This window comes from Arabidopsis lyrata (assembly GCF_000004255.2).
Source record: "Arabidopsis lyrata subsp. lyrata unplaced genomic scaffold ARALYscaffold_6, whole genome shotgun sequence".
Taxonomy (NCBI): Eukaryota; Viridiplantae; Streptophyta; class Magnoliopsida; order Brassicales; family Brassicaceae; genus Arabidopsis; species Arabidopsis lyrata.
Window position 1 is genome coordinate 5,712,681 of NW_003302550.1, and position 16,736 is coordinate 5,729,416.

Genomic DNA, 16,736 nt, shown 5'->3' on the forward strand with positions numbered 1-16,736 from the left:
TTGTTATCCATGTTTATTTAAAATAATATTTACTTTTTTCCGTAAAAATATAGAATAATAACAACTATTTTAGATTTACTACTATATCTGATACTATCTTATAAAATATATTAAAATTTAAGGGAAAATTCCTTTCTGTTTCAAAAATAAGGCGGAACAATAATATAATTTTTGATTTACAATAGATAGACATGCATGGTATCCATATGCGTCATGTCACGCTGATCCATATTTTTTTCCAAAACTCGATCTAATTGCTATTATGTGCAAAAATCACCGCCGTTCACGTTCATGTTCTCGGTTTATCATCCCACCAAGAACATCCGGTTACTTGAAGAACCTGATACCCTAACATCAAATGAATCTCTAGACATTTCTACATATCGTTTACGTACCAGTTTGTGATCTTAATTTTTGTATCCTGTTACCACCATCTCATGTTAGCTTCGTGACCATCTACTTGGCTTGATAATACCTTTCGACGGCAAAAGATTCATATTTATGTGCAAAAATCACCGCCGTTCACGTTCATGTTCACGTTAGCACTCCCTACCTTAATTCACATGTAAACCTCTCTGCCTATCTCTGACTTCAGCTCTCTCATCTTCGAGTCTCCCCAAGAAAGTTTTGACACCACACCAACATTTCATTCGTCAAAATTAAATCGAGTTTGCACAAGGTTACAACCGATTAATAGGTGGTCTTCTACCTTCTATTGACGATTTTATGCTATGAATATATGTTTTTGTCAGGGTTCAAGTCAATCTCCGGATTAGAGACTTATAATCATCCGACGAACAATACGATGGCGTGATAACCGTTTCTAAATTGGTGGGTTCTCTTTCATTGATCTACATATTATTTTTTTTGTTCGTTTTTTTTTCCAAATATTTAGATTGAAACGACGACGAACACGACGATCATACCAAAAATTTCATCTATTCCGGTACGTTTGATCTTTATTTTAATTAGTTTAACAATTAATAGCCGTTTACGATTAATTTCGGATATCTAAATCTTATTAATTTGAGTAAGGTTAGAATAGTATTCTTTTATGTTTATATTAATGCTCCGATTAATAATTTTCGGATATTTGACATTATCATCTTAAATATATCAATATTATAATAAATATTTTCCTTTTCCGATTTTTTTTTTTGGTATAACTCCTTTTCCGATAAATTATGAAACAGATCTGTTTACACAAAAGGTAAAAAAGAAAAAAAAAAAAAAAAAAAAAAAAAACCCATCAACCGTCTCCATTCACACGTTTCTTCATTATGATCACGAATTCACGTTCATGGAAGCTTCATCATACATTAACACTTACAAGTTTCTTCGTCGAGTTTTTATCCAAGGTTTCTTCGTCAACTCTGTATCCAAGGTAATAAATATTTGTTCTTTTCATTGGTTAGAATTATAGGGTGCAGGATAGTATTGACGTCTTAAAGACATAACATGGGCAAGATACTATGAGAAGCTTGACTATTCTGCTTCGACAGATCAACAGGTGAAATTCTATCACTAAATTATTAGATCTCTGTTATTGCTATGAATATATGCTTTATGTTAGGATTTCAAGTTTTGCCTTCGTTTAGAAGAATTATATTCACACGACGAAGAACACGATGAATTCAATTAAAGCTTCCTAACTGGTACTTCGTTGTTCCTTTTTTTTTTTGGTTAATTATCATGTTTATTGTTTCCAAAGTTATTTTTTCCTGGTTAATTCCGAAATTCAATTTAATTTTTCCAAAATTAATTAGATTTCATTAAGGGTAATTAAGTAATTACGTAAAATCAAGGACTCAACAAGAGCCGAGAGTCCGACACATCAGCAAAAACACTTCTCAAATATTATTATATATAGATTTGAATATTATACATATATTTTACTTTTTACTTTTATTTTTAGGTAAAATGTAAACTTTAATAGTTATTTTAGATATTTTACATATATAGTTGTAAAGAAAAGAAGATATTTTACATATATTTATATATATTTTACATAATATATTAATATAGATATATATAAATTTTACTTTTTAGTTTTGGTTATGAAACCCATGGGTAACCCATGACCCTAATGTGTTTTATCCATTAAACCCATAACCCTAATATGGTAACCCACTAAAACCCATTTATATATATGGGTAAAAAAATTCTACCCAGACCCACTAAAATCATGGGCGGGTTCGGGTAACCCGTGGGTATTAACCCATTTTGACACTCCTAGATCTGATACATACTGGAAAAAAAACAGGCTATGAAGTTAAATGAATTAGACTCCATCAAGCAAAAACCATCAAAGCATTAATCACTGAGGCCCAAACATCTACTCTCTCAAACTACCACCATTTCTTAAGGTTGACGAATCAATCGATTTTGGATTTGTTTGAAATCTGACACTATCATTAATAAGTAAATAGTGGAATTTTTAGTTAGTGAAAAAAGTTGTTTATATATTCGTTTTTACCTTAATATACTAATTTACATCTGTTTACAAATTTACTATTTACTTTACCACTAAAAAAGTGTTTGCACACCCAAATATATTTGACTGTTAACGTATGCTATTTACCGCCACCTACAAATTATCTCTATAAACACATAAACTAACTATATGTTTCTTTACTTTCACTTTTGCATTATTGTTTTTTGAATCACTAAAATTGTTGAGTCAAAAAATAAGTAAATTTTCGATAATTCAATGATGAAAAGAGAAATTAAAATAAACAATTTAAAATACTACATGAACAATTAACGACAAAAAATAAAAAATTAAGTAAAAAAATATTACAAAAAGGCATAAACATATTGATCTCACATATTTCTAATAAAAATAAAAATTAAGTAAAAAGAAATTACAAAGAGGCAAAAACATTTATTGATCTCACATATTCCTAACTGAAAAAAGAAATTCAAATTGATAGAGTTGACACGTGTCGCGATCATATGAATTGGTAATATTGAACATCAACCTTTATAGTAATTATAATTGTAATTCTTTTCATTTTACGATTAGTAATTTACTATATTATTTTATGAATCGATTATGAATTTGCATATTTTTTGGAGTGACATTTAAAGATTTGCCATTTTTGCTAAAATCTTATGGATATATTATTTTTCAGGCTATAAAAATATAATTTAACATACGATTTGTTTTTGATCAATTTCCGGTGAATGAAAAAGACGGGAAAAACTGAAAAGATGAAGAGAAATCAGGTTTGTTTTTGATCATTTTCTGGTTCCCTTTGTCCCCTATGGATCGTGTGAGGGTGTAGAGGAAGAGAAAGTTGTTGTGTCTGAGACTCCCCTTGTTCCCTATGGATCGTCTAAGAGTGAAGTGGAAGAAAAAGTTATTGTGTCTGAGACTCCTCTTGTCTCCTATGGTCTTATAATTCTTTCTACTCAGTGGTAAAATAATGAAGAAATTTTTTATCTTTATTTGTACTAACTTTGTTAGCTGCTAGTCTTTTGACGAATGCACTTGAGTAACAAACTATATAAATTTGGTACTTTTAGTAATTAAGTAAAATCCGAGCAACAGTTTTGAGCCGAATCAAAAAAAAAAAAAAAAAAAATCTCATGTGATGTGATGTGACTTATTAAAACTGCGTCCCGTTTCTCATTTTGGTAGCTAAACGTCGCACCGTTCTATGGTACGTTAGACGGCAAGCTTTCTGCTGGACCTAGCTTGCTGCCTCAGGCATTAAGGACACTGCCATGAGTTACAACATTGTCGGGGAAAAAGAAGCTCCAAAAATTGAAAACGTAATTAAAGTCCAACAGCTTCTCATTCAGGGATCCTGCAATCTAGGGTTCGTCTTTCTGGTAAGTGGTAAGAATTACTTTGCTAATTTTCTTAAACCTAGTTTTCAATTTTAGTTCGTTACCTTCCTCGTACAGATTGCTTGTGTGGACTCTGTTTTTCTTTTGGTTTTAGATCTTACTGCTTTTGCTTTGAACTGTAATGTTGTTCACATTGGTAATCCTGAAATTGTTTGAATAGTGCAATGTGTTTAAAGTTTCATACTTTAGAGAAGATTTGATTATAAAATATATGAATCAGTAACTCGTGGAACTTGTTATTATGGAAAAATCCAAAATCTTTAGGATTGGTTGGTGAAATGTTTTTTTTTTTACTGAATGGTAGGTGTCTCTATCAAACCAAAGCTTTAGGAGATGGAAAGCATGCGCAGCTTCTGGCAGCTAGGAGATGAGCTTCGAGGACAATCTAAAGCTTCAGAGGATCAAAAGTGGTTCATGGCTGCATCTAAACTAGCTGACCAGACTAGATCCAAGGGTGAACGTTCGAATAATCTTGATCTATCAAAGGGTCCAGTTGAAGCAAGACCGAGGGAGAAATTTGGGTTTCAAGAGGAGAACAAGTTTGAGACTTTTAACTTCAACATGATGAACTCGGAGCTTAAGTTCAATGCTGGCTATGATTTTTATGTTTTTGGCCAGAAACATCTTAGTGGGGGCAAATTTAGCTACAATCAGTTCACCAACAGAGAAGGCAACAACTTTAGCAGCACTCATAACAATGACTCTATGAATGTTGCTGCAGACAAAAGGTTTAAGACCTTACCTGCCTCGGAGTGCCTCCCAAAGAGTGAAGTGCTTGGAGGTTATATCTTTGTCTGTAACAATGACACAATGCTAGAAGATCTTAAGCACCAGCTCTTTGGTATTCATTTTATCTTCGAGTCTGCTCATTTAATGGTTGAATTTCCCTTTTCTCATATGTATTTATGTCTTCTACTGTCACTTTTGTGCCCCTCAGGTCTGCCACCGAGATACAGAGATTCGGTTAGGACGATAACACCTGGCCTGCCTCTGTTTCTCTACAACTACACAACTCATCAGTTGCATGGAATTTTTGAGGTTCGTTCTATAGTGCTTTAATTTTTTAATGGTGCTCACGTCTTACTCTATGACTCCATGATTGTTGTACCTCTGTGTTTTGCACAGGCAACAACCTTTGGAGGTTCAAACATTGACCCAACTGCTTGGGAGGACAAGAAATGCAGAGGAGAATCCAGATTTCCTGCACAGGTTCCTTTTATCTTCTCTGATGTGGATTCTGTCTTTCATCTTTTTTTCAAGCATTGATTCACTCACCCCAAATGGTGATTAACTACATAATAGGTGAGAATTCGTGTAAGGAAACTGTACAAAGCTTTGGAAGAGGATGCTTTCAGGCCGGTTTTGCACCACTATGATGGTCCCAAGTTTCGACTCGAACTCACCATCCCTGAGGTATGCAAATCATTCGATACAGGCCGTTCTTGTCCCGCTCACTTTAGTTTATACTAATTAAATTGTGGATGACACAGACACTGGCTCTGCTGGATCTCTGTGAACAAGCTGGTTCTCCCTAAGCCCTTGCAGATCCCATTTACATTGGGGACTTAGTGTCTGCTTATTCCAAGGCTTCAAGTGTGTATTTGTATGTGTGCTTTCTACCCTTTCTACATAAAAGTAGAATTTAAAAGTGGCTCACTGCAAAATAAGCCATGATTGTGAAAGATCCATGTTAACGAATGTGTTCATATATAATCATGAAACTAGAATGATTATCACATCTCCTTGCAAAAATATCTTCTTTGTGACCTCTCTCCAAACAGATTCAATTAGAGAACTGCAACATACAACAAAGCGAAAATAAGTAGCAGCCAAGTGGGTTTTACTGAGGCTGTTCCACCAAGAGGATGTACAATCACTTCATCAACCACAGGACCACAAACAACATCCTCTTTTGTCATTGTAGCTGAGTAGCTGGTGAAACTTATCTGTGCTGCATCTTTGTCTGCTTCAAACACTAACCCAAACTTCTCACCAGAGCCAGTCCCATTGCTCTCCAATGTGAAGTTTTGAGTTGCGGAGCCAGCTTGAACACCCACCACGAAATGTCCTCTGCACGCATCATTAGCATCTCCCAAGGTAAATGTGAGGTTGTATCTTGAACCTTCACTTGTGCCTTTTGTTGCTGTCTGTATGCCAGATGGAGCTGTGTAAGACAGAATTTCTATAGCAGCTTTTCCTTCTGGGACATGGAAGTGCTCCGAGTCTATGTATCTGACTGTTCCTATAACAGACCACTGCCTTAATGGTGATTGGATCAGGCTTGGCACCGCGTCAATCAGAACTCCATCGGTTGAGTTGGGCAAAAAACCCGGTCCAGATTCAAATCCACCATTGATTAAGAGGTTTCCTACACCAACAAATTCAGAATATGAGTCTATGCAGCTAGATTTACAAGACATCAACTTATAGAAACCAGATCTGCTTTGTCATGTTCCATGTTGAGCTATGAGTTCAGCATTAACATTCTCGAAAGCAGAAGGGACAAGGAGAAGTAGCTTACCACTGTCTTGGACCAATGTTACACCAACAGTCTTGATAAGCAATGTGTCAATGATAGGCCAACATGTGGAGTTTGTATCAGAATCAGAATCTATTGCCTGACTTTCAAGAACTAAGTTAATAGGCTGACCATTCCCCCAACTACCCAAGTTATGACTGTAGCTCTGCCATGAAACCTTACTGTAGTTTTGTCGATAAGAAAAAACCGCATTACTGTCTGGCCCCGAGACACTGAGACCAGCAGAGCTTGAACAGTTTTGGCCTGCGTGGATCAATGCGAATGTGAGGATGTAGTTCAAATCATCACCTTTGGCAATGAATGTTTGATTGATCTTGCCATCTTCACTGAGCTGAACGGCATGTCCGGTATCAGGCAATTCAACATAAAGCACTGTCCCTTGGAATGTCCATCCAGGGAGTGTACTGTTCTGATCCAGCGACACAGAGCTAGCATTTGAGTTTGTAGTCAAGTTTAACGGTGGAGATTCAAAGTCTGGATTTTCCAGAAAATCTGCATATCAAAATGTACAAACTCTAGTTAACCAATGTCAATGATCAAGATTTGAGTTCTGAAGATGAAAAGAAGGAATATATTAATAAGCATTTGAGATTCCAATGTACCTGAAGAGGCGCAACAGGAAACGAGAAGCAACAGGAAAACTCTCTGAAACCATATCGCCATTTTGCTTCAGACTACAAAGAAATTTTTGAACGTCAACGCTTCTTGGATCCAGTGATTGTAACTTCTTTTTTTTGTGTCTTAATTAGTAAATTATTTAACGAGAAGAATGATGCTGTAACATGTTAGCATAAAGTTGACCATTTATTAAAATATACTAATAATTCTCTTTCACCTTTGTGGACTTGTCTTTTAGTTGTGCACAATTGACAAGACTAAACACACAGAGGGTTTGAAGCCAAGGCCATCATCCCACTTAAGATAAGCAAGGAGCCAAGGACGTAGGGTGCTTCTTACCTAAAGTAGAACTGTGTCGTTTTGGATCTGGTTCTAGTGTTAGTACATTTCAGGAAACAAAAGGTAGTTGAACCTAACTCTTAACTCAGTCTTAGTGGTGTACTGACCAAAATTTTGCTTTTAACCAGTCTTTGAAGAGATATATATTGCATAATCGCAAAAATCAAGCTAAGTCACGAAATGAAATAACCTACTAAATACTTGTGGAAATACCAAAAGAATTTTGCCATATATGATATATATTACTTTGTCCAACGTATATACCGTATTTTTTTTTACTTTTTTTTCGTCACCAACGTATATACCGTATATGATTACTACGTATCAAAAACAAATCCTGATTGAATTTGGAATTTGATTTGGTTTAGATTGCCTCGTCGTAAGTGCCTTTAGAAAGTAAAAGACTGCAGTTTGTGACGACTTTTAGATATGGCTTTGGTTCATAAACGTCAATCCCTCAATTCTAGGGGGAGGGATTGGTCGAGCTTCCTGAGGATTTGATCAGATTGGTTCTGGGACGGCTGAGGTTCTCGGATTTTCATCGAGCTAGGGCGGTTTGTTCCGCTTGGTATAGGGTTTGGGGAGAATGTTTGTCCAAACCTAACCAGGTTCCGTGGCTGATTCTGTTCCCTGATCCAGCACAAACCAGACGCAGTTGCATGTTGTACAATCCGCAGGAAGAAGAAAACGTTTACACAATTCAAGATCTTGGTGTGGATCCTTGCCTTGCAAGTTGCGGCACCTGGCTCCTCATGTCGGACCCTCGGTTAAATCTATACCTTGTGAATGTGCTAAATTTGGAGAGGATTAACCTACTAGCTATTGAGTCCCAACGCGACCAGCTCTTTTCAAAACCACTCGGATTCTACAAATACTGCGCTGGGCGTCATTTTGCAAGCAAAGCCGAGATGATTGGGTACCCTGCTACTGATAAGGCAGTTGTGTGGATAGACGAGAAAACTAAAGACTACGTAGTTGCTTGTAGTTGGGGTGCACACAGGCATACGGCCTTTTGCAAGAAAGGAGATTGTGAATGGCGCCAGATTCCTCCTTTGTTGGGGTGTAGTGATATTGTCCTCAAGGGCCACAAACTTTACATTTACTATGAGGATGGTCGCATCGGAATCTCGGATTTGAAGTTTCTAACAAAAACTGCTCAGGTTCAGCTATATCCTGGTCCTCAGCTTTCGCTTCCGCTTGGGAAATTTATGGCGCCATGGATCATTTCTGCCAGATTATATTGACTGGAAGACCAACATAGTAATCACCATCTCTGGAGATATTTTGATGGTTGCCAGCGTTCTTAAACGTAGTGACCTTTCTTGGCATTTCCGCGTCTACAAATTCAACTCAGCCAACAACGATTGGGAACAAACTGTTTCACTCGGCGACCAGGCCGTGATCTTGGATCTAGGTATCACCGTGCAAGCATCCTCCGATATCCAAGGAATTACCAGAAACTCCATCTATTTCAGCGGCCTTCAATCTAGCCAAAAGGATGTCTTCGTCTTCAATCTCTCCTCCCAGAAGATTCAACGCTTTTCAGCTTCTTCTATTTCCTCCAGACCATTCTTTAATGCTCGCTGGCTCTTCCCCACTTCTTAGTTCACAATGATTGATACCCTTTCCCAACATTTACTTTTTTGTTCAATTTTATGTCGCTTTTACTTTTTCTTTTCTAATGCCAATGTTATTTTCCTTTTGCTATAAAACCCAAGACTTAACCATTAAAGCAAAAGCTACAAAACAAAGCTAATTATATAAAGTAATAATGTTTAAACATACACAAGATTACAGGTACACTAGGTCCCTTTTAAACCAGACTGATCTCAACAATATCTTCTTCTAAAAATGCTCAAACAGATGAAGAGACTTGTATCAAGAACCTCACCAACTCCCTGGCCCATCGTTCCCAGCTGCTGGTCTCCGGTTCAAGTAACGTATAACTGCATCTTCCACCCTGCAAACATTTTACCCCATATTATGATTCAGAAACAGTTTACAACTCTAACATATATAATTTGTGCGAATAAAGGCCAGAGTAGCAGAGACTAGATGATGAGCTTACCAAGGTTGGTTGAAGAAGTCCGATCGACGTTCTCTCTCAGCATTTCGACTGGCTTCTCCCGCTACGACCTTCAGATCCTTGCTCTGAGATTCGATCAGGGCGTTTATGAATTCAACTGGCGATTGGCTGAACCCCAAGAAAAATGCCCGCCTCCTCCTATGCTCATGGATTTTCCTTATGGCTGCACATATTGCTTCATCACAAGCCTCAATCTCTTTGTTCTTCTCTGCGTTGGCTAGCAAATTGTTCAGATCCCTTTGGATCGGGAAGGGTACATCCACTAGCACATCGTAACATGCTGATACGGCCGGATTATTTCCTGAGAGCTTGATTTTGTGTTCCAAGTGAATAGGTGGTGGAGGCGACAAGTGATGAGATATTTTCTGAGAGACCATAGTGAATTTCAACTTTTCTTCCCCAAAAACTTTCTGAAGTGCAGCATCACAGTTGAAGAAAGAGGGGTCATTTGGGTTCTGCAGTTTCCTCGCCTTAACGTAATGCCAAATTGCAGCGATGATTCTTGGGCGGGTTTCAACCTCAATCCCGAGAACATCCATCAATGCAGTAGAAAGCTTGAACTTTTCAGGGACGTAGTTCATCTCCAACCGTATACTAGCTGCAAACTCCTGATTCCCTTTCCTCTTTATCTCAAACCCTTCCTGGGGAGCAGGTGATCGAGCATTCTCCCATATGATCAATGGGTTCTCAGGATACAGCCTCTGATCCAGGGAAACTGTAACCCTTTTGAAGAAAGACGAGAATTTGGGATGCAATGGGTTTGCTTTCTGAACAAATCCTGGCTGGTCGGGATCCACCCCATCTTCCAGGATCCTACCAATAATTTTAAGAGTCCATGTTGGCGGGTCAGCATTAGGATTCCCAGGGATCGTGTTGTTTTGGTTAGCAAACGAGTTGAAAACGTAGATCCTAAGAGTCTTCTGTATGCAGGGAGGGTTTTTAAGGGCTTCCTGGATGTCAACTTTCTTTCTAGTTAACGCAGCATCGACCCGAGACTCAAACTCCAGAAGTTGTGTGTATAAGGCAGACTCTGGCAAGATTGCTGCCACCCGCTCCTGCAATGACTTCTCTGGAAGCTTCTGTTTCTTTTTCCGAGCAGCTGGAGTCAACTCCATTGTTCTCATGGGGGAGATAGTGTTGTTACTCGCTGGAGCACCAGGAGGTCGCATCGGCGGTTTCTGCTGGAATCTCTTCATGTTTAAACTTCCAGGAGTCGTCAAAGAAGGAGAAGAAGGACCCAAGCCACCAATCCCCGGAGAACCTTGTGCTTGGTTCATCGTCATGCCTTGAGCTTGTAACTGAGCTTGCAGTTGTGCTTGAACTTTAGACTGTGCCTGAGCATGGGCTAGGGCTTGAGCTTGTGAGAACTGAAACTGAGCCTGAAAGTTAGCTGCCATTTGAGACTGAGCAAAGCCTTGGTTTCCAGGAACAGATGCAGAGGCCATCCCAGGATTACCAAAAGGCGAAGGCGCAGAGCCTTGAGGCTTTTGTGGATTGTTGTTGTTACCCGACATTGCTATATAAACCTATCAGCCTGAAAAATTCAGAAAAAACACTCTCTTGAAAAATAAACTTCCATTACACCTAAGGTATCATAAGATATCTAAGAAATATGAAGAAATTCTTGTAGAAATTCAGATGAATGCAGATCGGTTAGCTAGAGAAATCGAAGCCTCAAAACCCTAATTTTCTAAGATTGCTACACAGTTCAATTGAATAGGAGTAATACCCAGGATTAAATTACACCAAAGAGAAAGAAAGACTGCAAATGCGAACGAAGAACTCGATTGGAGAATTTTTAAAAAATACTAGTAAGTGGCCATTAAAAGATCTGGAATTCATAAAATCCTAAGAGATATAAAAACAGAGAACCCAGAGCCTATACACCATAAAGATCGAGAGTTTCTTACAAAAGGACGAAGATTCGTAGCCACGTATCCTTCTTCTGAATCTCCTTCTCTCAGGATTTCACCGGTGTTCAGCTGCTTCTCAGTTGTCGAGACTCGAGAGAGAAAACAAATGCCCACTTTTACTGACCGGGTTAAGACCCGACCCGTATTTTTTAAAGCCCACACTTAGTTATATGAAACTGGCCCAACTTTTTAATCCACGTTTTTCTTGTCAACAAATTCGCATATTTGAGTTTTTTTGCTTTCCATATTTGAGTATTTGACAACAAAATTAGAAAGAAATTCTGTTTTACTATAGTTTTCGGGGTTTTTTCAAATACTAATTTATAGTTTAAATTTATCTGCAACCATTTCATATCCTTTTTTAGATATGCTTTTCTTGGGATGATCGAATTTATTACCGCATACTCTTTACAATATCATCCGTTTTTCTTAAAATATTTGTTTGACATCTAGTTTATAATTTGTTTATAACTAAAACTAGGGTAAATAAGATACTGGTTGCCCCATTTTTTTAGACAAAAAATGAACAAAGTAAATTAAATAAAGGGATTATTAGACTAGTAGTAGTAGCATCAATAACTTTTTTTGTTAATTTTATTTTGCCCATTTTTGTTTGGGGGAAAACAATTGAAGAAGATGGGCACATGCAATTACATAAACTAATGATATGGTAATATTATCAAGCTTGTCGTTTGAAAAAGGTAGCAACTTGGTTATAAACAACGTCTTTGGCAGTAACACCCATGATGAAATCAGCATGTGCATAGTCATTCACAAACTGCACATTCATCTTATCGATGTCGTGATACTTAAACTGGTCAAGGAGAAACTCGACATCTTTCACATCGGCCAGGCTATCTAAACCGCCGTAGCTGAAAAAAAGCGGAAGGTCGTGTGGGATCGCCGATATGTTGTAAGCCGGTGGTATCGCTTGACCGTAGTATTTTATGTTGTGATCACTACTTCCATAGTTGTATTTTCTCAACTCCTTGACTCTTACCGCTATAAAGAAATATATTGAACAATATAAGATTTGTAAAATATCAAAAAAAAAAAAACAGGGAATTTGTTTCACTTACTTTGAGCAAGGTGGATCATGTTCTTGGTGGAAGTAGATTGAGGTTCGTTCGCAAGGAACAGATCAATGGTTGAGGCGTTAAGGCAACAATTCTTTCCTATATTTTTGTAAAATTGCGTTAATTAATATATATTATATGTAATTAAATTATCAATGGTAGATTTTGTGAACTTTTATTAGTTGTAGCATTACCGGTGATAACGGAGAGTAAATCATAACAGTCGATCCCCGCTTTAAGGCATATAGCCTTTATAAATCCCCCTACTAATCCACTGCTAATGTCGTTTAATTATTTTAGGTAATGAAATAAAGCCAATAACAAGCAAATTTTTAGAAAAAAGGGCAAAGATTTACCTTTTGGGGTTAAACTCTGCCCATCCAAGAATGGACGTGGCCTATTTTTGAAAGATGATAAACAAGTTATTTTCATAAACATAGGCACATATTTGTATAAAAATAAAAAGGCGATTTAAAGGAAGAAGCTAGGGACCTCGGCCAGGAAGGATTTGGCGGCGATATCGCCGATGACGGTGGTCATGTGGCTGAGATAAGCAACGGGACTCAACATCGCCGCCGATCTCACTTTATCCACCAACCCTTTTTCCGAGAACGACGCAAATCCTATTAACGTCCCCTGACATTTTCCATTTCATTTTTCATTCTATAATGGGAAGATTACTATATGGAAGAAAAAAAAACAGAGAAAAAAATACGTTGATAACGTTGGACCCACCAAAGAGTGTCCGAGGTAGTGGATCTTTTGGCCTGTTAGGCCGTGGATATGGTCAAACATAGCAGGCAGATCGTAACTCACAAGCTCGTCCCACGACCAGTTCCAGAAAGCCTACGTCCACAACGTGCCAATGGTAAATATCAGTTTATTTTGCAAAGATTGCGTAATCTACTGGTTAAAACAGTGGTTAACTGAACCAGACCCGTTGAGATGGGTCAAGGTACTTGTGTCTTCTGCTGAACCTAGTCCCTCTTGTGTTCCCCATCCACACTTCGAATCCTTGATCCGCCAAAATCAACGGCAGATTTTGATCCGCTGGATTCAACAGCCATGACATCCCATCCTGCACATTTAACTCATGATTTGATTATCGTAGCTAATGACTAATGAGTATATATATAGTTTAAGCTATTTATGTTTGAGTAATGTAAACCATAAGAAATAAAATACTATTTTGTCAAAATCTTCAGAAGAGACAGTGTACGATTCCGCATACGTACTACTGTCGTCTCTGTCCACATGAAACTTAAAACATAAGGTAAGTCATAAAGTAATTTCTTTCTTGCAGGCTGATGAAAATAGTACTGATCATATCTCATCAAGTTTTGTACGTATGCACTTTATCGATAATTTTAAGAATTCGATGAGTACTAGAGTCGACACAGTTATCATATAACTTACGTACGGTACAACAATTCTCCCATACCAGAAACGCTGTTTATGAATTGATTTAATTAACTTTCTAGTAACGCTCAATTTATCACTTTATTTGTTGGAGACACATGTTTAACACTCATGCTGTCTCTTTATATAATGTTTTAATTTTACCCACCACTAAGATACACACCTATTTTTATCAAAAAAAGATACACAATTATTAATCTAATCTTACTTCTAAGTTCAAACTCGCACCTACGATATCAAGATATAAATACCATATACATGTACATACTTGTTGGTGAGGCATGCACTGGAATCAAGTATACACGTTTGGTTTTGGCCCACGTATATATGTCTACATATAGATGTAAATCATCTTGAAATAAACGTATGCACATATATACTCCATTTGTATAACTTGTGAAAACGGGTATGAAGTTTTCACCTAATAATGTTTTTCTCACTATCCCTTGACGTCCCTTTCCACTTTTTCTCTTACTATCAAAAGTATATATAATGGAAAACAGCTTCAATGCAGTAATCATATTTTGAGTGCGATGCAGTTTAATTACATATATATATATATTAATAATATAAATTTTGTAATTTGGATGTACAGGAAAACCTCTATAAATTAATAATGTTGGGACTAGCAAATTTTATTAATTTAGAGAGGTATTAATTTATCAATAAATTAATAATTATTAATTTATAGAGAGATTTTACTATTTTTATAATTTCTTAAAAACATTTCTATCTAAAAATAAGTTTTTCTTTATAAGTAATATCTTTTAAAAACTAATTACAAATAGATAAGTAATTATTAAGTTTAAAAAACAACACAAACTTTTTTCGAATAATAGAGTCATATTTTATTAAATTTTTTACATAGAATATTTTAAATATATATCATAGTAATTCAAATATGACATATATAAATTTATATCATATATATATATATATATTGATAAGTTTATACAATTATTAATTTATGATATCGATGGGACCATATGTTTATATGAGATTTTCAAAAAAATTATTATCTTATTAATTTATCGATTTATGTCATATTTTACATTGGTCCCAACTCGGGACCGGAAGAATTTATTAATTTAGAGAGGTTATTAATTTATAGAGGTTTTACTGTATTACATGTTGAAACAAAGTTTGTCACAGTAATTATCTGCACATAATAAAAGTAGCATTCGTGTGTGTACATACATACACAAGTTAATTGACGGCTAATGCGATGCAAAAGGGTAAAGAAGAGTAAAACTTACGACAAGAATTCCATGTTGTATTAGGACAGGTTGTCTCTTTCCACCATCACCGGCACCGGTGCCGGTTCGTCCTTCCGGTATCCTTTGCATATTCAATATGTACCCATCTTGAGTCACCACCTTCATAATTTATCAATTCAAATAACACCTTTACCAGTTAATATATGATATATCAATGGGTAATCATCACTAATAGCTATATATATTAAAAAAAAAATGTCGTACATCATGTTCTTCGCACTTGTAACCATATATGTGAACAGAAGAAGCACATATTCCGCCGGAAGCAGTCCTCTGCGGTGGCTTTCCGGCAAGCCTGCCGAAGGTTCCACGAGCTTCGAGGGGCTTGAGGGAAAGAGCAAAGAAGATTAAGACACATAAGGCTAAACCGATTGAAACGGACGGAACCATAACCGAACCGGCCATTGAGACAGGGGGTGACACGTCCTAGGAAAGTGAAAGGGTTTTTATATAGGTGACGGATAAGATACTAGAAATCGAGTTAGCTATTTATAAAAATAAAAAACCACGTTAGCTATGGCCTATGGATAGACAGATTTGTTTTTTTTTTTAAACAATTGATGGTGTGTAAACATAAATCAAAGATTTGAATCATGCGCAGAAAAAAAGATATTACATTTATGAATAGTTTCTAGAAGTGGTGAATCATGTACTGACCGTCGATACTACATTTATTATATATAGTTTCTATAAGTGGTGAATCACTGATCATGCCATGATTTCTAATAAATTTCAGAGAGCAAGGCTATGATAAACATTTAGAATAATATGTGGAACTGAAATGAATGGAAAATAATCTTCAAAAAAAGAAAAAGAAAAAATAAATAAATATCTCATGATAAGAAAAGTACTTCCATATTTTAAATGTTTTTCAAAAAAAACTAAAGGAAATACATCTTATTGCCTTACTCTAGAAAAACTGACTAGTATCTATTAAAAAAACAAGATCTATGATTGTATATTTGTATTGATTACAACCTAGATATATAAAACACAAAAATTTATGGAGAGAATTGCATATCCTACTACATCCACTTAAATTGGAAATAAATGATATCTACTTAAAAATTTATCCATATACACCTTTTTTGTGAGATTGTCAGTTTGGACGATTTTACCCCTACACCCTAATTTAAATATTTTTTTAAAAAAATAATAATTAAAACATGTAGATATGCAAGAGTAAAGGTGATTTGAAGTGGAATTTTTTAGATTTGGTTTTAAAAAAGTTGATTTTTTGATAGATAAAGTTTCATCTAATTTTGGTAGAACACGTTTTCTAGAGTTCTGCAAAACTCAGAATGTGTATTCTGCATTTTTGTACATGTTCTACATATTTCAGACTAGATTTCTGTTCTGAGAATTTTAGAAATCCGAAAATCATATATCTAAAATATTTAGAACATGGATGACAAAAAAAAAGAAAATATTTAGAACATGCATTCTACGTTTTGCTCTATGTTCTAAATATTTTAGAATAGCCGTTCTAATAATTTCTACATCTTCTGCCATCGTTAGAAATTGTAATCTTCGTTTAGAATGTAGATTCTACGGTATTGCAGATTTCGATTTCTGTAATTTTTAGAATGTTCTAAATATAGAAAGTAAATTTTC

General features: G+C 36.1%; 5 protein-coding genes across 7 annotated transcripts; 2 read left to right on the forward strand and 3 right to left on the reverse strand.

Moving 5' to 3' along the window:
* Positions 1-3,637: 3,637 nt before the first annotated feature.
* Positions 3,638-5,591, forward strand: LOC9309720 (B2 protein). Of its 2 annotated transcripts, none has more exons than XM_021023577.1 (6): positions 3,638-3,844; positions 4,160-4,696; positions 4,793-4,893; positions 4,981-5,064; positions 5,158-5,268; positions 5,346-5,591. In XM_021023577.1, exons 2-6 carry the CDS (start codon positions 4,189-4,191, stop codon positions 5,388-5,390), a joined length of 849 nt encoding a protein of 282 aa, XP_020879236.1. In that variant the 5' UTR covers positions 3,638-3,844; positions 4,160-4,188; the 3' UTR covers positions 5,391-5,591. The 2 variants fall into 2 exon arrangements, with proteins under 2 accessions (XP_020879236.1, XP_002871604.1); XM_002871558.2 differs by having other exon boundaries at positions 3,639-3,837.
* Positions 5,544-7,218, reverse strand: LOC9307674. The gene is made up of 3 exons (XM_021023576.1): positions 6,997-7,218; positions 6,377-6,886; positions 5,544-6,223 (listed from the first exon to the last, which is right to left on the reverse strand). Exons 1-3 carry the CDS (start codon positions 7,055-7,057, stop codon positions 5,643-5,645), a joined length of 1,152 nt encoding a protein of 383 aa, XP_020879235.1. The 5' UTR covers positions 7,058-7,218; the 3' UTR covers positions 5,544-5,642.
* A 395-nt stretch (positions 7,219-7,613) lies between these two features.
* Positions 7,614-9,021, forward strand: LOC9309721 (putative F-box protein At5g14160). The gene is given in 2 exon segments (XM_021022709.1): positions 7,614-7,829; positions 7,832-9,021. Coding segments are annotated over 2 exon segments (813 nt in total). The 5' UTR covers positions 7,614-7,780; the 3' UTR covers positions 8,596-9,021.
* Positions 9,022-9,091: 70 nt separating this feature from the next.
* On the reverse strand, positions 9,092-11,471 carry LOC9307675 (SWI/SNF complex component SNF12 homolog). The gene is made up of 3 exons (XM_002873607.2): positions 11,348-11,471; positions 9,420-10,971; positions 9,092-9,311 (listed from the first exon to the last, which is right to left on the reverse strand). Exons 2-3 carry the CDS (start codon positions 10,949-10,951, stop codon positions 9,239-9,241), a joined length of 1,605 nt encoding a protein of 534 aa, XP_002873653.1. The 5' UTR covers positions 10,952-10,971; positions 11,348-11,471; the 3' UTR covers positions 9,092-9,238.
* A 443-nt stretch (positions 11,472-11,914) lies between these two features.
* Positions 11,915-15,841, reverse strand: LOC9309722 (triacylglycerol lipase 2). 2 transcript variants are annotated; one of them, XM_021020417.1, is made up of 9 exons: positions 15,327-15,841; positions 15,102-15,221; positions 13,364-13,504; positions 13,162-13,272; positions 12,919-13,062; positions 12,783-12,823; positions 12,621-12,700; positions 12,430-12,525; positions 11,915-12,352 (listed from the first exon to the last, which is right to left on the reverse strand). In XM_021020417.1, exons 1-9 carry the CDS (start codon positions 15,525-15,527, stop codon positions 12,030-12,032), a joined length of 1,257 nt encoding a protein of 418 aa, XP_020876076.1. In that variant the 5' UTR covers positions 15,528-15,841; the 3' UTR covers positions 11,915-12,029. The 2 variants fall into 2 exon arrangements, with proteins under 2 accessions (XP_020876076.1, XP_002873654.1); XM_002873608.2 differs by having other exon boundaries at positions 12,001-12,352; positions 12,621-12,703; positions 15,327-15,612.
* Positions 15,842-16,736: the final 895 nt, after the last annotated feature.